General features: G+C 42.4%; 1 protein-coding gene across 1 annotated transcript; it reads right to left on the reverse strand.

The window, feature by feature from the left end:
• Nucleotides 1-4,724: 4,724 nt before the first annotated feature.
• Nucleotides 4,725-17,845, reverse strand: NIPA1 (NIPA magnesium transporter 1). Its single transcript, XM_033147516.1, has 5 exons — nucleotides 17,480-17,845; nucleotides 13,808-13,855; nucleotides 7,851-7,941; nucleotides 6,092-6,252; nucleotides 4,725-5,275 (listed from the first exon to the last, which is right to left on the reverse strand). Exons 1-5 carry the CDS (start codon nucleotides 17,634-17,636, stop codon nucleotides 4,764-4,766), a joined length of 969 nt encoding a protein of 322 aa, XP_033003407.1. The 5' UTR covers nucleotides 17,637-17,845; the 3' UTR covers nucleotides 4,725-4,763.
• Between the last annotated feature and the right edge of the window lie 4,672 nt (nucleotides 17,846-22,517).

Raw genomic sequence — 22,517 nt, forward strand, 5'->3', positions numbered from 1 at the left:
CAAAGAGCTCTGAAATCTTTAAAGTCCTCCATTTGTATTAGAAAGTGCAAGTGGTCCATCATGCAAGTACAGTCCAACTTTCAGTACAGTTTATAGGCCCTCTTTATTTAATCTTTTAATCTTAATAAAATAGAATCACAGCTTCCATTTCAAAATTCAGTGTCTTTGACTTTGGAGCTAGTTTTTTATTCAGTATCACTACATTCAGCATAAACCAAGTTTATTACTAAGATAGTTTCATATAAATGAAATGAACATACTCATATAGATTAATACGGTGCTTTTTTTTCCTTAAAAATGTTTAGGGGTACTCTAATTGTTCTACTCATATTGAAATACTACCCCCCAGTGAAGATTCACAAAATGTTTAGGGGGTATGTGTACCCCCGGCATACACCAAGAAAAAAAACACTGGATTAATAAATAGGAATCTTTCTCTCTCACACATACATACACACAATCTCACACTCACACACATTTTGAAACAGTTATTAGGAGAAATAATTTCTGTAGGCAGAAACTTAAAAGCCAGTTAAAGAGCACTTCATATTTAAGTCCCACATTCTTTAATGGTGCTTGCTCCCTAGTTCAAGTAAGAATTACAGCCTTTGTTCTAAGTATTTCCGGGGTTGCTCTATCGAGTTTCTAAGTATTTGTTAGTGGATTGTGCCCAAAGTCTACAAAAAAGTATTCCTGTGTAAGCAGGCTGTGAGTTGCAACCTTGGTTTGCTTTTAAAAAACACACATAGAATATTGTGTTGTATTTAGGATATTACAAAAATGTTTTTTGGCTTCATCAGAAAGGTTTATTACTATTACTTAAAGAAAGTCAATAAAGCAGGGGATAAACATGTAAATCCTACAACATGTTTCTCAAGAGAATTGTGTCTTCTGTACATCATTATCATACTTCATACTTCATAAATATGCTATTTATTTAGAGCATGGTCAACTGTAGCGCAATGCCCTTCCATGAATATATTATGGTCCACTTAAAATAATTAGAGCCTAAGCTTATGAAAATGTTTTAAATGCCTAGGCTCCTGTACAATCAATGTGTACAAACTATGCAACAACCTAGAAAGTGCATGTCAAAGTTTGAGGAAGACTGAAGTTGAGGCGACAACTGCATATTTATTTCCCAGTATGGGACACCGATCAATACTGTAAGGAACTTAAAACATACAAACAACCAAAGTAGTAACAGCAGAGGAAGATCAGGGAATGGAAGAAAAGTATTGTTACTAGCATTACTATTACTGTTGATTATTTTACACCCGGAGTTCAGGAAAACTGACCTTTACACAGGGTAACAAAAAGAAAGGAAGGGGAAACTATCAGTTGAACAGAGTAACAAAAATAAATGCATCTATTTGCCATTCAAAATGTCAAATGCCAAAATATAAATTATGTGCAAGGCAGCTAAAAATATGTCAGAACGTTCTGGCTTTTGGCCTCGAGGTCATCTTCTATTCCTGCCAGTCAGTGCACCTAAAAACTAGGCCCAAATATCAGAAATCAACCTACTTAAACCAGTTCAAAAAGTGTCACAAGCAGAGAGTGGGTGCATTGCAGAAAGGTGACAGCACCACAAATGGCCTCAGATGGACTTGCCATGTTCTACTGCCCAGACAAGGGATGATTTGTTTTTTTTTTAAGTTGCAAGAATGAGAGAAATCCCACACTTTAACGCTACATCTCTCTTGGATTTGTCTGCAGCATGTATGTTATACATGAGCATATATATATTTGTCTTTATTATGCTTGAGCACACAAACATACCTGTACACTCTCCATAATTGTAAAGAGCTTCCTTCCACATGGCATAATCTCTATTATGGAGCCTGACAGGGTTTGTTCGGGTGGCAAAATAGATTTCTGCCCCTGAAACATTATTGGGAAGACAGAGTGGCAACCTTACCCCCTTAGCCATCCCAGGCCTAGACAGACAATGCCTCGTTCAGTCAAGAATACCTTTGTATAAATGTGCATAAGTACCAGCATACTTGGTTAGGCACTTTTTCGTAGAGAACAATAATGCACACAAGCATTTGATCTGATTTCTAGAATGAGATAACACTCCTAGCCGTGTGCCTACCTACATTAAGGAAAACTAAACTGAGGTCATCATAAGTCAAAGGCTAGGGAAAAAAACAATCAACTGCGATTTAATCTCTGGATATATATCTTTTAAAAAAACCCACCAAGAAAAGAATTACCACATCTCAATGATTTTCTTTTAAAAACTTGAAATGTCAAGCACGCCTTGTTTAAAAAATACAGTGCCTTGGAATGATTCCCTCCAGAAACTTACCATCATAAACAGCAAGCTTCCACACAAAACTAATACCTAAACTTTATGAATACTGATTAAGGGCAGTCATCCATAAATCCACCTTTCTCAGACAAGTGTCCTCTGGTGAGCAGGACACATGGTGAGCTGATCCGAACCCAATTGCACTTCTGAAGCAGGCATTAAACATCAGGATTCCACTCCAAGCACTGGGGGAGAATCCCAATGTTTCTGACTTTCTCCATAGCCTACAAAAATAGAAGACCTTGCTTCTTTCCCAAGCCCTCTGTTCATTTCAGGAGATTTTGGGAAGGGTTTTGGTGATTACCACCATGCAAGCCAACACAACATTTGTGGACCCTTGGTTAAGGGTCTTTTCACAAGTTACGAGTGGTGACCACCATTACATTTAAAGTGGCTTATATTTATCTACTCCAACATGTGTAGACACGGTGAAAGAGATACCTATGGGTAATCCAAACATTAACAGTATACATCTCCTGTATAATCTCTCAAGCAATATGAGAAATGCCCTTTTATTTTATCAAATTCAATTTAGAAACTGATGTCCCATTTATAATTTTCCAGACAAACCTTACAAGAATTGCAGAACTTCTGCGCTGATTATTTGTGTTAATGTAGAAAACCCAACAACTCTCTATGCTGCAGTTGTTTAACTTTGTTGTTTAACTTTCACCCGCAGGGTAAGTAATGTTATTTCCAGGACAGGAGTAGCTTTTAATGAGGTTGAAGCTGGAATCTGAATTCATCGATTCCTTATTTGCTTTGTAAATACAGAAACTTCCAAGTTCACAGAATTTTAAAAGTAATGCATACTTAGGAAAAGGTGTGCATATTTGGATCAATACTCCAATACCTATGTTATGTATCTTTGGAACTGATAGGAAAAATATCTATGGCCGATGTCATATGCGATAAAATTAATTACTAATATATATTCAAATACCCTCAAGCTGTTAAAATGAAATCTGAAGGTGCATATAGCAAAGTAAATTCTGAATATCTGAATCAGGTATACCAAATTAGCTAGTTGTTTTGTTAAAATGAGCAAGCTCTGAGTCTCAAGCAAATCTGAACTGTTTTCCAGCAATATCTAGGCTCTACCTAGTGGATGACTGAAGAGTCACTTAGGCTAATGGCCTAACCTTTCCTTGACTGGAATTGAACATTTTTCCTTCCTCTTACAGAATCACTTAACCACAACCTTCCTTTTGCCCTGAAAAGTGCCAGTTCAAAACCTGACTTCATAACCTGTGTTATGAAGTAGTTTCCTTGGTTAGAAAAAAAAACAACTGGAAGGCTGTGAATGGGCAATTTTAGAACACCTCTCTTCAGAACTCACACACAAAAGGAGGTGCATGGAAGTTACCACACAGTCACCTCAGTTATAAATTCAGACTCTAAAGTATATATGAAATTGTGCTGCTGTTTCTGACCACTATGCATGTTTGTAAGCATTGAAGACTGCCAAATAATGGGTGAAAATGAACTGCCCCATGGAGGTTTTCAAGACACACCTTCATTCAAATTACGTGGTCTTTTTTAGAATGCAAAAGGCACTGAAGTACTTTCCAACTATTTACAAATGACCCCCCCCCAAAGTAAAAAAGTGGTTACAATCTGCCACGATCCTCACATTCTTGTCTGTTGATTATTAAAAGCTCCTGAATTCCATGTAATGTGTTAATGCACTTCAAATGCTTACTGTGAACAAAAAGGCGTATCTGTAAACCGAATGCTGTATTTACTTAAGTGTGAGCAACTATGTGCTGGTAAGAAAATATTTTGAAAGACAAATACGCTGCACTGTATCTTGGACTTAATTATGAACTCTTCAGCGCCGTTCCAGATTACAGAGAAAGTCAGTGAAGGAAGGAAATTTACAAGTGTGCAGATTCTGAAACATGGATTTAAAGAACCCTCAAATAAAGCTGTGAGAAAAATGAATTTTGCTACCTAACGAAAGAGATATTGGAGTAGGGGGGGGGGATCCAATGTAAATTTCTGAAGTGTATCTACATTTTTCAAAGGGACAGCTTATCATTCATTACACACCTGCCCAATGGAGCACAGAAGCTGGGTTTAATTTATTCACAACCATGTTTCAGGAAGACATTTTGAAAACTCCCAGAACACTTCCACCTTCACTGTATACATCACTTTTCTAGGGTGAAGAAATACATCAGCTTTTGCACTGATACAGTTCTTACCCGCCTGCCGTGAAGGATATGAGAGTACAGTATTCCATTTTAATACCATTTAGATAGTTGAAGCATGATAACAGTTTGTTTTAGAGAAACTGGATCGAGAACACCAATTCATTTCACATATTCCAGCAAAGAATGAAAGGCTCTGTTGTTCTCTGGGCTTAGAAATCAAAGTCTCTGTCATACCCATAGCCTAATTTTCTTATTTTCTGGGTCATCCAGTCCCTTTTGATATCATGGTATTAATCAGTCTTCGTATTGGGCTTATTTAAATCCCCAATACTGAAATTGAACTCCTTGAAGACTTGTATGAGAACAATTCCAATAGATACAGTGGTGAATCCACAAGCCATCCCCAAGAAATCCACCACTCCAACATTACTCCACTCTCTGAAAAGGATGGCTGAGGCCAGCAAGACCAGGGTGGTGAACACTACATAGTAGATGGCACCAAACACCGAGGAGTCGAAACATTCCAGAGCCTTATTGATGTACCTGAACTGAATTATGATGCTGCATCCTAATACTGCCAGCAGGACCGCACAGAGGTACAGTGCTCTTTGGCTCGATGGGTTATTGTGAAAGATATCTTGAGCAGCTAGTCCAATGCCTTTTGTACTGGGCACTGTGAAGCTTCCTAGCAATGAGCAAATGCTGATGTAAACCATAATGTTGGTGGGTCCGTGAGCAGGTGCAATCCAAAAGATAAGCAGGAGGAGCATGAGAAGGACAATGCAGAGGTAACCCACGAACACTGAAAAACAAAAAAAAACCAGAATGGCAGCACAGTTAATTTCTACATAAAGGCCATTTTACAAAGGACATTTTTTTCATGTTTACAACATGCCTATGCCACATACTCAAAAACAGAACAGAAAACTGGAATCAGCTTTGAAGGGATATAGTGTATGTTTTCTTCTGTTCTGTCACCTATTTCTTAGGTTAAAAGCTTGTATTAAGGGCATATAAAACAGATCAAATTTCCCAAAAGGAATACATCCCTAAGTACTTATACATAAAATAATTGCCTATTACTTTAATGCACAGCCTTCTAATAAAAAAGTTGGGTTTTTTTTTAAAAAAAACTAATACACTGATAGTTGCTACAGTCTTGTGTAATTACCGGTAGGTTGGTTAAATTCCACTGACTTCAATTCTGCAGGGCTGCAGCTAATTTCTCCTTTAATAGTGCACTGAAGCATACCAATAACTTAAGCAGATAAACAGTTCCTATCAAAAAAGCAAACTGGCTTGTCTTATTATGCTTCCAGTGTTTTTCTGCAATCATAGCCACAAATGTTCTCTTACCATGAAACAACTAGCTGAATTCAATGCAACTTGCTTCTGAGTAAACATGTTTAGGGTTGTGGAGTAATTCAACTGCAGTCATTACATTACCTTAAGATACAACATATTTTCCACAATGCAAAACTGCTTGGCACCAAGCGCAAATGAGGCGATACCTCATGTGGGACCAACTTACACTGTGCTTTTTTGTTCTGTGGAACTGACAAAGTTATTGAGACTCAAGACTGAGTTGGCAATGTGATTATCCCAAGGAATTAAATACCTGGATTTGTGAGCTTCTCTTCAAGCTCGGCCTGTGTGGTGACACTTTCAGACTTCGGAGAATGGATTATGAGAACAACAGAACCTGCACAGCTCAGCAGACAGCCCAGCTTGCCAAGAATGTTGAGTTTTTCTTTCAGTAAGTAGGAAGCTAAAATTGATCTTTCAAAGAAGAGAACCAAAGAAGAGAACATTTTATTCAAACTTTCAACACTGTTAATTTAATTCTAAGGTAGGTCATTACCCTTTATCCTCCACCTTTTTTGGCAAGGCCAGAAAGATTTGCTTCTTCAAAGTGGTTTAATCTGTCTCTGAATGTGGGGATAAGGGATCAGTTTTAACATTTGACCTTGGTTTGGGCAGGTGGGAGGACAAAATGGGAAGAAGACACTTCCCTGTCACACTTTTGGATGACCACAAAACATAATTTTATGGAGTCTTCCCTGGAAAATGCATGTAGGGTGTGTATATTTCCTTCACTCACTTCCAGAGGGTAAACCATTATTTATTTATTTATTTAAAAGGAAAACAATAAGAGATTCAAGTAGATAAATAACGTATATTGAATCAACCGATACCACCTTTTGCCAAACCCACTAAAAATATCTGGGAGCACTCAATTATTTATGTTGACAATTTATATACTGTACCATTTAATTACAATCAGCTCTAAGTGGAGTAAAGAAACTCAATAGAGTAAAACTAAAAAAATTAGGCAAAACCATAAAATCAGAATTCAGTTAAAATGGAATAAAAATGTCCTTAGTAGGCATCAGATATTCAACACGGAGGGGGATCTCAGCTGAAAGGGAGTTCCATAAAAATTGGCACACAATACTAACCACAGCTCCTGGTGGATGTGAGCCATGCATCTGAGCCATACGGGGTCACTAACAAGGACTCCCCCAAATATCTCAGTGATCAGGCAGGGACATAAGAGATCAGCCCTGTCAATCTGTTTGGGCAATGTAACTTCTCATTTCTCTTCTCCCTTCTCCATTTCACTGTGTGTCCTCAAAATCTGCTCTGGACAGTCCCTCAACCCTTGAGCAGATTTTTGAGGGGCATGGAGACTGCGGGGGGGGGGGAGAGAGAGAAGAGGAAGGAGAAGCTTATAGTGTGAGTATATGTCTAGTTGGTGCTATTTTTCTTGAAAAAGCGTTCCTGGAGCTCACCTCCCTCTTACAATGGCAATGGCACCCACCTGAGAGGTGCTGGAACTGAGTTCTGTCTGGGGGGAAAAAAGCCCTGTGACTACTCATTCTATGTTGGATCTTTGAGGATGGATAGAACACGTGATCCGGATTAAAAGCAGCACATTTAAGTCACGGTACTTTCAAAGGATGAGATGAAAGTATGTGCTGAACTCTCACTTATTGAAATCAATGCCATTTTAAAAAGTGATTATGTTTGGCAAGATTGTGCCCCATGTGCTTCATTTTCTTTGGGTAAGTCTGGAGAGTTAAAACGGGAGTGAAGACCAACAAGCTTTCATCCTTTACCCATTTGACCTGTGCCTGCTTGAGCAATGGAATTCTTCTTGCAAGACAGGACTTCTGATTTCTTTCTGTTTCCCCCCCCACCTGAGTGGAGTTGCAATTCAAAACATCTGGAGGCTGGCAAAGCCTGAATTAGTAGAATAGACATAGTGCACCATACTGAACTGCGGCCAATACCCAATTCATTGTCATTTCCTTCTATATACAGTACAGGCATTTATATCTGTATAAACTTCGAAGTCAAGTAAACAAAATCCTTACCCAAATGGAACTCCAAGCGCTCCAAGAGGAGTCACCAGAACAGTAGGAACTGCAGTATAGGCTAAGAAATTCCCGATTTGGCCAAGGGCCACTGTGGAAAGAAATGCAAATGCGTCATTGGCAAAACAAAACAGGCTGCTGCTTACATCAGAATTCTGATCAATGAAAATGTTACACTTTACTGTTCTGCCTATTGGGAAACATTAATTCATGCTGCAATCCTATATCCAATTAGATGAAAGTAAGCTTCATTGAAGGGATGCAGGTGGTGCTGTGGTCTAAACCACTGAGCCTAGGGCTCGCTGATCAGAAGGTTGCTCGGTCCCTGCTCCTGCCAACCTAGCAGTTCGAAAGCACATCAAAGTGCAAGTAGATAAATAGGTACCGCTCCGGCGGGAAGGTAAACGGTGTATCCGTGCGCTGCTCTGGTTCGCCAGAAGCAGCTTAGTCATGCTGGCCACATGACCCGGAAGCTGTCTGCGGACAAACGCCGGCTCCCTAGGCCTATAGAGCGAGATGAGCGTGCAACTCTAGAGTCGTCTGCGATTGGACCTAATGGTCAGGGATACCTTTACCTTTACCTAAGCTTCATTGAACTCAGCGGGACTAACTTCTGAGCATACATGTACAGGATTGTGCTGCTGAGTAAAAACCAGAATTTTCCAGCCATTCACTTAAAAAAAAAAACTACAGATCTTAACAGTCTGAAACCTAGTATGGGGTAGTGGCTAATAATGATAATAATATGCTGCCCATCTGAGTGGGTTGCCCTAACCACTCTGGGCAGCTCCCAACAAAATATTAAAAACACAATAAAACACCAACCATTAAAAACTTCCCTGAACAGGGCCGCCTTAGAGCATCAGACTAGGAAAACCCATGTCTCTATCATCACATAGCAATGAAACTCACTGGATGCCCTCAGACCAGTCAATCTCTTTTAGCCTCTCCAACCTGAAATGTATGCTGCCTTTCTTTGGAGGAATCGTGGGATATAATTGAAACAAATAAACACATACATTTGCAACAAGAATAACTACCAGTTGCCAAAAAATAATCACAGCCCAATCATGCTTCTGAAATTCAGATCCAGTCTGGGAGGACTTTTAATTAACAAGCCCAGGAACAGGAACACGCTAGCTACATTTTATATTAAGGAACTATTATTATTATTTCTGAAGGCAGCCCTGTTTAGGGAAGTTTTTTTTTAATGACTGATGTTTTAATGTATTTTTATTTTTAAAAATATTTTTATTCATTTTTCCAAAAAGAAATGCAAACACAATACTGTACAACAAACACAAAAGCAAACAAATAACAAACAAAAAAAATCTTATATATTCCTAACATATTTCCCCTCACATCTTAATGGTGACTTCCCTCGATCTCCTTCTTCTGGATTTCATTGTCAATCTTCATTGGCAACTTCATATATAATCACCTTCTAATATTTCTTTCTATCTTTCTAATTTATAAAATTCATTTCCTACTTTAATGTATTTATAAACTCCTGTTGGAAGCCGCCCAGAGTGGCTGGGGAAACCCAGCCAGATGGGCAGGCTATAAGTTGTTGTTTTTACTACCTTACCATAATTTAGCTGTAGGGAGGTTAAGGATGCACTGGGGCTCTCTAATTCCCCCATCAAAAAAACTCAACTTTTGGTAGCACATAGCTAAATGTTAAGGTGCTTCTGTACGTGGGCTTAGGCTAGGACATTTGAAACATGAGGCAAAACAGGGGCGTGTTCTTAACTAAGGCAAGTGTATATACATGGGAAACAGAAGAAAGCAAACAGGTAGACAAAAAGAATGCCAAGCAAATAACCAGATGTTAGGATGCTAGCAATCTACTGTAATAACTCCAATGTTTAGGCTATAGAAAAGGACACTACATCTGCACAGCTTGCATACCAAGACTACTTAGTCCGTTCTCGTGCAAGCATTTTTCCATGCCTAAAGAGAAAACATCTCTTTGTCTCACACCATATGGGCACGTTCTAGGTTCCCACAAAAGGGCACATAGTAATGAAAGAGTGAAGAAGACATGATAAAGAAGGCACACTTTGACACGAAAGGAGGATCTCCGTGAGAGGCTGGGTCTCATGACAACGGCAACATAACCATGGGCGCGGGTGGTGCTGTGGGTTAAACCACAGAGCCTAGGGCTTGCTGATCAGAAGGTCGGCGGTTCGAATCCCCGCAATGGGGTGAGCTCCCATTGCTCGGTCCCTGCTCTTGCCCACCTAGCAGTTCGAAAGCACGTCAAAGTGCAAGTAGATAAATAGGTACCGCTCCGGCGGGAAGGTAAATGGCATTTCCGTGCACTGCTCTGGTTCGCCAGAAGCGGCTTAGTCATGCTGGCCACATGACCCGGAAGCTGTACGCTGGCTCCCTTGGCCATTAACGCGAGATGAGCGCCGCAACCCCAGAGTCGGACAAGACTGGACCTAATGGGGTCCCTTTACCTTTTTTACTCCATCCTGTTCTGGGGGGGGGGGCGGGAAGTGTTGGCCTAGTGTTTTCTATGTCAAGTTGATTTTAGGTACAGAGAGAATGGTTGCAATTGGGTTAAAGCGGGAGCAGTCCGGTATTTCTCACTTCTGACATCTCTGAAACATCACCAGATCAATTAAAAAAAGATAAGGTCTGATGAACCTTCATTGACCAGTGACTGGATTAAATATTCACAAGCTAGGGCCTGATTTACAGGTGTGGTCTTGCAACGAAGTAAGGTGAGTGGTAGCTTCAGGCAATGGGTTTTAGGAAGCATTGGAGATTAGGGGTTGTTTATGTATTCCTTGTCTCCATGCATTGTTGTTGTTGTTGTTGTTGTTGTTGTTGTTGTTGTTGTTGTTTTAAATACGACTCTTGAAAAATCTGCCTGAGGGAAGAGGCAGTGGCAACAAATGCCTCCAAGTAAGGTTCAACGTGTACACTTCATGCAGGTTCCTAGACACACTGTGGTGTTTCTCTGGTGTAGGCTTACACAGCTTGTGGATGAGCAAGCCGAATGCTGTTCATCGGTCATGAAACATCTGTGGACTTCCACATGCTTAAAAAAAAATACCCCTGTTTTTGCAGTCATGAGTTGTCAGAAAAACGCAGGCTAATTGAGCCTCCTGGTAGGTTGGCAGATGTGTCTGGTGGGCTGTTTTCACTCTGATTGCAGGCTTTCCCTGGAGCTAACACTATAGGAAGTGTAAGTGTGTGTGTTTGTGTGTGATGCAAATGCTTGGTGGTATCTTAGAAACACTGACAGTTGGATAAACAGTTCTGGACAATGAGTGGTACTGGAGCATTCTGTAGAAGGGACTTTCCTCTCAACCTCTTCTCTTCCACTCTCACCACCAGGAGTGGAAACGGGTCTGGAGAGCAGGGAGATAGCCTTCCAGGAGAGTGCAACATCTCCCCTCTTACTGGCAACTCATGTCGAAGTCTTGAATTCCCTTTCTTTGTAGACAGTCTTGTTGTCCCCTGACAACAAAATCTGGCTGATGCTCTGTAGGGGCTGGAAATTGCAATGCCAAGTCTCTTTCCTAAAAGTGGCAATGGCAAAATCAAAACCTTCTAAAGCAAAAAAAAAAAATGGTGATGAGTCTGCAAGGTGTGCCCATATGGAAAACCACTGAGGTGGAATAATTCAAAACATATTATCTAATCCTAACATTAGCAGTCAACTATGCCAATCATTTTCTAGCCTGACTGACGACTATGAATGTCGCTTATATAAGGTATTCGTGTTTCAAACCGTTATCAGCGTCCCACCTTAATTCTCAGGACTTGCCTTTCCTTCATATCTCATGCCCGAAGGCTGACTCACACAAATGCTTCTGAGGTTTCTTTCTTTAATAGAAGATGCACCAATGGGAGGTGGGAGCAACTGAAAGGGGTTCGTGTGAATCAGTTCTAACAGCAAGGCTTACTATTGTTGCTGAACTTTGTATTTATTGGCACTGTAGTGTTGCAATTGAGCCAGTATTGTTCTTCAACTAATGTAATAATGATAATAGTAATAATTAACCAGAAATCCTATAGCAGATATCTGAACACACCAGCCTCTGGTTTGTTGGATTGTTTGTTTTTGCCTGGCCATGTTTGTCCTGACAAACTTGGCGGAGAAATCAGTTATGTTAAACTAGAGGATATGAATTGGGAGGCAGTATGGTGTAATGGTTAGGATGTTGGACTAGAACCTAGGAGACCAGGGTTCAAATCCCCACTGGGTGACACTGGGTGCAGTCACTGCTTCTCTGCTTACCTGACCCCATCATTCTACAGACCTTGGGCCAGCCACCATCTCTCAGTCTAACCTACTTCACAGTGCTTTGCAAGAATACAATGAAGGTGGAGAACCATGTGTGCCACCTAGAGGTAACTGGAGGAAAGACAAGATATTAAACATATAGGTAAAGGGACCCCTGACTATTAGGTCCAGTCGTGTCCGACTCTGGGGTTGTGGTGCTCATCTCACTTTACTGGCCAAGGGAGCCGGCATACAGCTTCCAGGTCATGTGGCCAGCATGACTAAGCCGCTTCTGGCGAAACCAGAGCAGCGCACAGAAACGCCGTTTACCTTCCCGCCGGAGCGGTACCTATTTATCTACTTGCACTTTGATGTGCTTTCGAACTGCTAGGTGGGCAGGAGCTGGGACCGAGCAACGGGAGCTCACCCCGTCGTGGGGATTTGAACCGTCAACCTTCTGATCGGCAAGCCCTAGGCTCAGTGGTTTACCACAGCGCCACCCGTGTCCCATATTAAACATAGTGAATATGTAAATAAATAAATTTCTCATGTGTGACACGATTCACTTTCAGCTACCTCAAACTGAGTTGTTGAGGATTTTCTGCTGACAGAGGACATCACTAAGCAGATTTTTTTTATCTCTAAAACCACAGAAGTGGCCTCAACAGTCCTGGATAACTGCTCTATATTTGGCAAAGTATTATTATTACCTTATTAATATAGAAAATTACGATGTTTAAAATTTTGAGCATTCTAATAAAGGTCAGAGGAGTTAACGTTTTCAGTTACGCTACAAACAGCAGAAGCTTTTAAAAATGTGAAACCTTTGATGCTTAAAAGACCCACTGTGGGGTAACGCAATAGGCTTGATTTAAAAAAAAACAGAATAAAAAATGTGCAACAGGCTGATCAAAGTGCCCATTTATAAGACATGTTATTCAAAACCTTCAAGTAAGGAGCAAATAGTAACAGGGGGAGGGGGAAGAACACCAATCTAGCTACGAGTTCCATGCTTTTGTATTTAGCACAAATACAGCACCTTTAAAACAAGCAAGATACAAGTAGGTTAAGTCCTCTCTTTTACAGAACACTCTCAGCACTGCGGAGAGGGACCACAGGAATCGGTGGAAGCCGGTCTGCCATGCCAGCAGAATAAAACATAAGGCACCTGCTTGAAAGATAACATCAGCAGAACTCTCCAGATACACTGGACTAAGAATGTACAGGATGATATGGTATCCATTCCACCAGCATTGGTTGCCGGTCCAGTTCTGGATCCAATTCAAGACGCTCACGATAGTGTTTAAAGCCCGAAATGACTCAGGCCCCAAACATCTGAAAGACCACCTCCTTCCCTACAGACCCTCTCGGGTTTTAAGATTAGCAGAGAGGACCCTCTTGTAGTTCCCCTGCCCTCAGAAGCTCAGAGTGGGGCTGGGAGAAGGAGTAATTTGTAGAAGCCCATATGCTGTGGAACTAGCTCCCCACAGAGGGGTATCCTTATACTGTTTTAAGAGAATGCTGAAGATGTGCTTCTTTAGCCTTTGAGACATGTGATGTCTATTCTTAAAATTATTTTTAGTGTTGTATTTTAAATTGTTGTAACCTTTCCTGGGACCTTAGCTTGAAGTTTGGGTAACAAATTAACCACCACAACAACACCTTTCCCATGCTCTAGCACATAAGAATAGGATTTATTAGTTAGTATACTTACTTGCAATGGTGCCTGACCACCAGACTATGTCTGTTAGATATGAAGTTCCTAGAGAAGAGAAGAATTAGAAAACAGAACGTCAACAATACTGCAAAAACTTTACAAATCACAAATTGTGGCCCTTCTCCACATCAGGCCTGTGTCAAATCTAATAACTGGCCCTACTAGAACTTGCTGTATAAAAATACAAAGCATTATTATTTTAACAATCCTACACACATCTACTCAGAAGTTAAGTCCTATCGCAGTAAGGGGGGGTTACTCCCAGGTACGTATATGGGTATAGGATTGCAGCCCAGCCCTGGTCACTTGTAAGGAAAATAAGCAACCTTGTGCTTCTGGTGTCATTCTCAGTATTAGGACTACAGTATTAAATACAAGTTTGTTCACTTTGCGTCGTTTTGTAAAACAAAGGAAGAGATTTTGGAAAATAGCCTTTTTGTGCCAATGTCAACCCACATCACAAAGGATGGTTTGCTCTTTTATTTAAATTCAGTTTAAGAAAAGGGTGTATTTGAGGTCTTCCAGGGGTGGGGATAGGATGGATAACTTTTGTCCCAGCCTGAGATGAAACATATGAACCAGCAAACTTGCTTTTAAGGTTTTGAATAGAGCAGGAAGTGAAAGTAGAAACACAACTTTTCTCCCAGCAGTCTTTGAGCTGCATTTGAGCCAAGGATGTGTTTGTGGGGGGGGGGGGTTATAACATTACATTATACAACATTCAAAGTGGAAAACCATACCAAAATGAAAGGCTATCTCTTCATGGAAAAACTGGCCCTATTATATCAGTGTCCAATTCTAAAAACAATTTCCAGACAAACATCTGAACAGGTCATGTGCTTATTTTAGGATCCCCTCATGCAGAAGAGAGGCAGGAGCTACCAACTGGATCTTTAGAAAAAACCAGGCCTTTCATTTGATTCTCGTTTCAACTGCATTTACAAAAGAGTGTAATAACACAAGTTAAGGATTGCAGAAAATGAAAACTAGACACGTTATATCATACTGTCAGCTGGTAGTGCTGCAGTTCAAGTAATCAGCTATATTTCAGGACACCCTGATCTTAACATTATCAGGAACAATATGTTCTTAAAGCAGTGATCAGAAATAGTTTTACAAGGAACACCTAATATTTTTTTGGGGGGGGGGGACTCTAGTTACTCAAGTACTAAAAAACCTCCTACATCCCAGTTGTTAAAAGAAGAGGTAGTGCAAGCAACCTACAATTAATATGCTGCAATCTGTTTGTAACAAGGATGGGCCAAATTGTGAAGTTTGTAGACTACAAACTTCTGAACACTGGCCATGCTGGCTATAGCCAATGGGAGTTTGAGTCCAGCAATATTTGGAGGGCAAAAGATTCCCCACCTATCAACTTAACAGACCTGACCAACCCTATGCAGAGTTGAACATGCCTAACCCCATCCAACACCCCCCCCCAAACCAGTAGGCTTAAGTCCATTTAGTTCCACATGATATTTGGGGTGCTTGGCTGAAATTCTGTGCATTCTCACTTGGGAGAATCACCTTCCTGAGGCAGGACAAGTCCAATACATTTGGCATCCTCACATCAACTCCCACTGTGCCCCAATTCTGGCAACCATGTTTGCATGTAGATATATATACACTACTTTGGTTCAATCTACTGGTAAATAATATTATTAATGTGGTCTCTGACACCCACCAATGTTTAATTTGCTTAAGTCAGTGAAATGAAACAAAGTGAATTTTGGTACTTTTTGCCACCTTAGGTCTAACCACATAAAGAACTTGGGTAAGATTCCACTCACTGCCAATCTTTCAGTTGCTAACACGCTATTAACATAAGAGAGCAATACTGTTTTTAAACTGGACATGATAGTTTGAAACATGTGAGCTACTTTGTCTAATTTGTTCTGTGAGCTGCCAGTCATTCTGGTAATTCTTTTTTCTGCCCTTGCACTTAAGTTATTCATCACAAACACCCAAATGAACTTTATATAACAGATGACAAGCTGCCTCCAGTCAGGAAACCAGGGAAATTTCCTCTGCTGTCTCACAGCAAGGTCTTGTTTAGGTAGCAGAATCGGATGGTTTTGTAACAGGACCGGGGGCAGACTGAGGGCAACAATGCCCATTCAGGCCTAGTTTCTGGAATGGAACAGCTTACATATTAGAAATGCCATGTGTGCCAGTATCATCCTCCTGCCTGTGTCTGATTTGAGGATATTGTTTCTGCTCACCTCAGGTGCTCCCACGAGAAAATACGGCAACCGCTGGATGACTGAATCTAAGTCACACACAAAATTGCACGCTAATTGCAAAGAGTTGTGCTCTTCAGGTCTGGTCTGAGGACTTGCATGCTCATTATACTTGTAGCAGAACTTATTATTATCACGGCAACAATCCAAAGAATGAAGCAACTAGTTACATTCTCCCATGGGGGGGGGAGGTAGGTGCCCGTTTTTCAAACTGTGGCAGCCTGTACATGCCACATGGAAAAAACACTCTTAAAATGGAAGGGATGTTTAAAAGCAGTTTTGAATATACTATACCAGCCTGTGGTTTGTTTGCTTTTTGTGTGTGTGTGTGTGTGTGTGGGAGAGAGAGAGAGAGAGATCCCACTGGAAATCCTAAAAGTACTTCTCTGAATAGCAGCCCCTGAGACAACCTGTGGATTTCATTCAGTGTTCATACATTGCATTCATGATCATTCAAATTGTTTGCAAGTCCAGGGGGAGGCGATCAGTCCTCCCCCCCCTTGCAAAATATGAAAAAGAAAAAAGAAAATCATAAACACTTAATGCCTAAGCAAGTTGCAAGACCTCAGGGTTACAACTTCCTTCACCACCACCAACGCCACTCTTGGCATTTAGCTTCTTTACTAAACATGGTCACCTTCTGGAGGATAAAGCTTTAAACTCCTCTGTGGAGTAAATACCCTGGATCCATAACTACAGAGTTTAAAAAACAAAAATAAAACTTTCAATAAAACAGCGACTTTGACAACACAGCAGTTTCCTTTTGGAAGAGAAACCTAATTTGGACTTAAAGGGTCGCCCCAGCCCACGGGGAGGAGTTGCGAAGGCTGTAGCTGGAGGGGCTGGGCAGCAGACGGGGTTAAATTCAGACACTGCCTGCAGCGGCCATGAACCTGCCCACAGGCTCCAAAGATGCTCTTCTTCAAGTGCAGACAAGGAGCAATGCTACTGCATTGGACAGATCTCTCTCTCTCTCTCTCTCTCTCTCTCTCTCCCCCCCCCCCCGTCACATTCATGCCCACACACAGCCGCACCCCCCTCCCTCCAACACCCAACTCCTAGGTGTGATGGAGCATAGGAATCAATGAACACGAATGATGCCTGTTGGAGGAGACAGCAGGGAAATCATGAAACCCCTGAACAGCAATGGGGTGAGGAACACAGGGGTTGGCGTGGATGTGTTTGGAAGCATGGGGTGTGCCGGGCTGTACGCGCGCCAAAGAGTCGCCCCCCCCCCAGCCCCGGAACAGGCTATCAAGGAACTGGATTGGGGGACGGGTAGCGAGATCGAGCCTGGAGGGGAGGGGGTGGACCCGGGTTGCAAATAATAACCGACCCACAACCGTGGTCCAGGAAGAGGGATCGGGGCGAAAAGGCCCGTAGGAGGTGTCGTCCCGTCCCCCCCCCCCCGCCACTGTCCGCCCCCTACCTCGTCCTCTAGCGCGCACGATCCCTTTCTTCTGCAGCACAAACGTGGAGCCATTCACCAGGCTGGAGACCACAGCCACACTTAGACCCAGCGATACCGCCGCGGGGCCTGGACTGGGCGAGCCCCCGTCCCCCGCCGCAGCGACCGTCATCCTCATGCCCGGGCGCCGGCGGTGATGGTGGTGCCAACCCCGAGGAGGACGCCCAGCGCCTCGCCGACCCGGCTTCTTCTCCGCGTTCCTGAAACCGGCGGCTGATCTCTTCGCGGGATCCGCCCTGAACTACGGAGCTCCTCCCCCAGCTGCTGCTGCTGCTGCTGCAACTGAGATCTCAGCGCCCTCTGGCACCAAAAGCCCCGCAGTGCAAAGTTGAGCGGTTGTTGCTCCTGCCTGGCTCTGCCTCAATGAGCTGAACGGGAGGAGACCGCGACGACGACGAAAAGGTCCGTTTCCACTTTCCAGCATCAGTTGCTGAGCGGCCCGGGCTCTGCACCATGACGTCATGGTGTTGCACCATGACGTCATGCCCATGCGGGCTGGTGACGTCGATGGGGAGCCGCAAGCGGAGCTTCAGCCGCGTAGGAAGGGAGGTTGCCGCCGAGAGGGGGCGTTGCTGGCTGTTGCTCTTTTAGGAATGTGTTTTTCTGGGTTTTTTTTTTTTTTTTTTGGTAGGATCTGTTGGGGTTGACGTTGACCTGCAGGGGATTGCGCAGTTGGTGGTGCAATTTTGTTGAAAAGTTTGTGTTGTGGGTATGTTCATGATTTAGCAGTCAGGCTTACTGAGGAACCAAGCCCCTAAGCATTCAAATAGCCTTATTTTCAGCGGGAATTGTTTAGCAACTTCAGTGTGATGTACTGAGAGAGTTAAAAATAATAATTAAGAGGCAGAAATACCTGATGCATACTTTTTTATTTGCATTAAAAAAAAACCTTGGTAAAAACAAAACTTTCATTGACCAAGGGTTTTTTTTGGGGGGGGAGGGGTTGCCACGGGGCAGCCAGCTATAAATCAGAAGACTATGCTTACAATATGCTCTACATATCTTAAGAAAGTGGGATTCCACTCAGCTACAAAGCTCATTGGGTGACTTTGGATCAGTCTCTGCCTCTTTGCCCCATCATTTTCACTGAAGCTAACCTAGTTACAAAGTGCTCACTATAGCTTCCCTTGGCGACCCCGTATTTAGCTGCCAATATATCACAATGTTGGGGTGAGCTGTTGTGCTAATCATAGTGGCAATTTGCTTAGCTATTTCCCCTGTAGGACTTCCAAGATGAGACATGTATCCCAAACTCATAAGGCAAGATGCACTGAAAACCCTACCTACAAGCAGTGGGAGAGTCCTCTAAACTTGATAGTCCCAAAGCAATTAGAAGTTCTTTTCTGTTAGAAAGTAGAGAGCAAGCGGAAAGAATCCCTTACATTTTTTAAATGATAAACATGTGAATCTACCCCATGTAGCAAACTGTTTGCGCTCTCTCTCTCTCTCTCTCTGCCCCCTCCAGTTGCAAAAGCCCCAAGAAACAATGTCAGAGGTTTTAGCCCGATCCCAGCTCACTTCCCATCCAGCAACTCTTTCACAGGTTTCCCCCCTGCCAAGAAACAGGCCCTGGTCATGAGCAGAGGCTGGGTGATCCATGTATCATCATTGTGGCTTTCATTGTGCAATTTGTAAGATACGCTAAGTGAGTCCCTGGCAGGGGATGGTGCTGCGGACCCCCTGGGTGTATTCCACGGGCCACCAGGGGTCCCCGGACATCTAATTGGGAGCTGCTGCCTTATAGCATAATCTTTCTATGAGCTAAAACAGGGGCGGGAAACCTCAGGCTCTTTGTCACTCAATACTCTACCAGGCCAACACGACCACCCCTCACTGCCCCTGCTTCACTTCCCACATCCTTAAAACTCACTTCTAATTTTAAAATTCCATAGTTAAAATAAAACTACAAGTGTCGAATCATTTAGCATTTGGGAAGCAGCACTGGTGCTATCGTGATTCACCCTTTTTATTACTTGTTGAATTTGATCTGATTTGCCAGAATGATATAGTGGTTAGAGTTTCAGACTAGAACTGAGGACAGCAGAGTTAAAATTCCCACTTAGCCATCAAGCTAATTGTGTGCCTTTGGGCCAGTCGCTGTCTCTCAGCATTACCTGCCTCACATAGCTGCTGTGATGATGAAATAGGGAAGGGAAAGAGAACCATATTTAACAGGAATGGGAACGCTGTTGGCTTCCTGATGTTGTCTGAATCCAGCTCCCACCAGCCTCAGCCCTCATGGCCAATGGTCAAGAATGATTTGAGTTAAAGGGCACCAGGTTCCCCAGCACTGGCGTATGTCAGCCTGCTGTCATTATTCGGATCTAGCAACACAACAGCAAGGGCAAATGCACATGGGCAAGCCTTTCAGACAACTTAGCAATCCCACCGAATATGCATTTGTTCCCTACAAAATACGGTTGTATGATGCTGTTGCGGCCAAAAAGAAATGATTGCAGTGACGTTTTCTTCCATCAAGCAAATTAATTTGCCTAAAATAAATTAGAGGTTAGAGCACTGATCCCAACATTTGGCAACAGTAGTGCATGCACCAGTCCAGAACATTTGGCTGATTTCCATCAGTTCTAGCCACTTAAACACAACCATTTTGAAAAGTATGAAAAAGTTAGATCCTTAGTGCAAACCAGAGCAAAGCAGGTCCCCACAATATTGCAGGTGGAAGTGTTTCTACTTGGTGGCTACTGCTTCCCATAGTAGCCCCTTCGGTTCTAACCAGCATGCACAGATCAGCTTTCACCACAAAGTTAGCCTCCATTAGACGTTGCTAACAATGTTTGGTGGTGTCAGTGGCATAAAAACGAATCAAATCATAGAGATGGGTCCAGGATATGTGAAAAGCTTGCTGTGAATAGCTGCTATATTAAGGAATTTCAAGAGTCACCATACAGTGACCATATTATGAGAAGTGATATTTGGAGCCCAGTCTTACACAGGATTACATTGAATTATGGTGCTGGAGGAGACTCTTGAGAGTCCCATGGACTGCAAGAAGATCAAACCTATCCATTCTCAAATAAATCAGCCCTGAGTGCTCACTAGAAGGACAGATCCTGAAGTTGAGGCTCCAGTACTTTGGCCACCTCATGAGAAGAGAAGACTCCCTAGAAAAGACCCTGATGTTGGGAAAGATGGAGGGCACAAGGAGAAGGGGACACAGAGGATGAGATGGTTGGACAGTGTTCTCGAAGCTACTAACATGAGTTTGGCCAAACTGCGAGAGGCAGTGAAGGATAGGCGTGCCTGGTGTGCTCTGGTCCATGGGGTCACGAAGAGTCGGACACGACTGAACGACTGAACAACAACAACAACAAAAAGTCTCACCAATTTAAAATACATTATTTCCAAGTACAGTAAGTGTACCTAAAATTGCAGCACTAGTTGAAATCAATAGGACTTTAGAACATAGTTACGCGAAATCAACTAGTATTAACAGGAATAAGGCATGTATTATTTCCTCTGCATTGTACCCTATGTTTTTTGCTTGTGCAGATATGGCAGGAAGAGCTATGGTAAGTCTTTGGCAATCCATTCAGGTGCTACTTTGGAGGCTGGAAAAGCAAAGTATTTTCCTTTCTTAACTGCTCATTCTAGAAGACAGAGCTAATATTGCCTTCCTGGAAGGGGAAGTTAATTAAAATGTTGGCCAGATATGTACCTAGAAGATGCATTTGTATTGCTGTTTTCAGTCTGAAGAGGATTCTGATATATGTTACACACATTAAGCACTGTGTCAACAGCGCCAGCCTGTTGGATGAACAAAACATTTGTCCTTGGCACTGGCTGGAGAAGCTATGCAGACATCTCCTATTCCACTCCATCTCCAATTGGTTCTTTCCCTGGGGACTTATCCAGTGCTCACATTGGGAGGGTAGTAGAAGTAGGATGGTTTTTGTTCCAAATTGTGCCAGACTCAGTCATATCTTCTGAAGTGCGATGACAGTTCACACAATCCTATTCCACTTTGAGCAGTGGATTTATTCTCAAGGCCAATAATGATAATACTGTTACATGCCACCCCAACCCCTGAGCGATGTGAGAATCTAAGGGTCCAAGCACTTAGCCAGAGTTTGTGTTTCCTTTGGAAAGACTGTGGTGTCTTTGTGATACATGGTTTATTTTTATTTTTTCACATATATATGAGCTTACAGTGGAGGGGTTAAAATCATTACACTCCAAGAGAGCCCCGTTTCTCCCACTGCTGCAGTCTCTGATTCAAACAGGCAGCCCACATTGTGTTCTGCCCCCTGCAATTGCTGCATTTAACAGACTGACACCTTTCCCCCTAGATTGTGCCACAGCTACCTGAAACTTTCTCCTAACAAAAATTCTGGCATTTCTGACTATCTCAGAGCTCTGGGTGGGGCTTCATCCATCTGCTGGCTGGTAGAAAGTCTCTGTTGTGCTGATGGCCATTTCCCCTGTCTTTATTCTCTGCTAATGGCTCACCTCTCGAGCAATCTCCAACTATTAAGAGTCTGACTTCTAATTTAACTCTTAAATCATTGATTAAATTCTAACACCTACTAAATTCAGAAATTATAGGTGCCTTGCACCCACACACTCTGGCACCCAAACTTACAACAATACTCTAAGATAATAATGCAAATGCAAGAAGAACTGTGCTGAACCAAGGGCTGATATAGTCAAAGAATCATAGAACTGTAGAGTTGGAAGGGACCACAAGGGTCATCTAGTCCAACCCCCAGCAATGTAGGAATCTTTTGCCCGATGCAGAGCTCGAACTGATCTATCTTCACTGTGTCCACAATGTGCCATTCTCTGTGCCATTCTCACAATGGCAAATTAGATGCCTATGGGAAGTCCTGAAGTAGGACATGAACGTGATGGAACTCACATCAAAGCAACTGGTATTCGGAGGCCATTATTACATCTTGTGATCTCAAATTCCATCACTTAACAATGCTTCAATGTATGAAGTAGCACTTCCGTTTGTCTGTCCTGAATCTTCCAACACTGC

The sequence above is a fragment of the Lacerta agilis genome, chromosome 4, assembly GCF_009819535.1.
Source record: "Lacerta agilis isolate rLacAgi1 chromosome 4, rLacAgi1.pri, whole genome shotgun sequence".
Lineage (NCBI taxonomy): Eukaryota > Metazoa > Chordata > Lepidosauria > Squamata > Lacertidae > Lacerta > Lacerta agilis.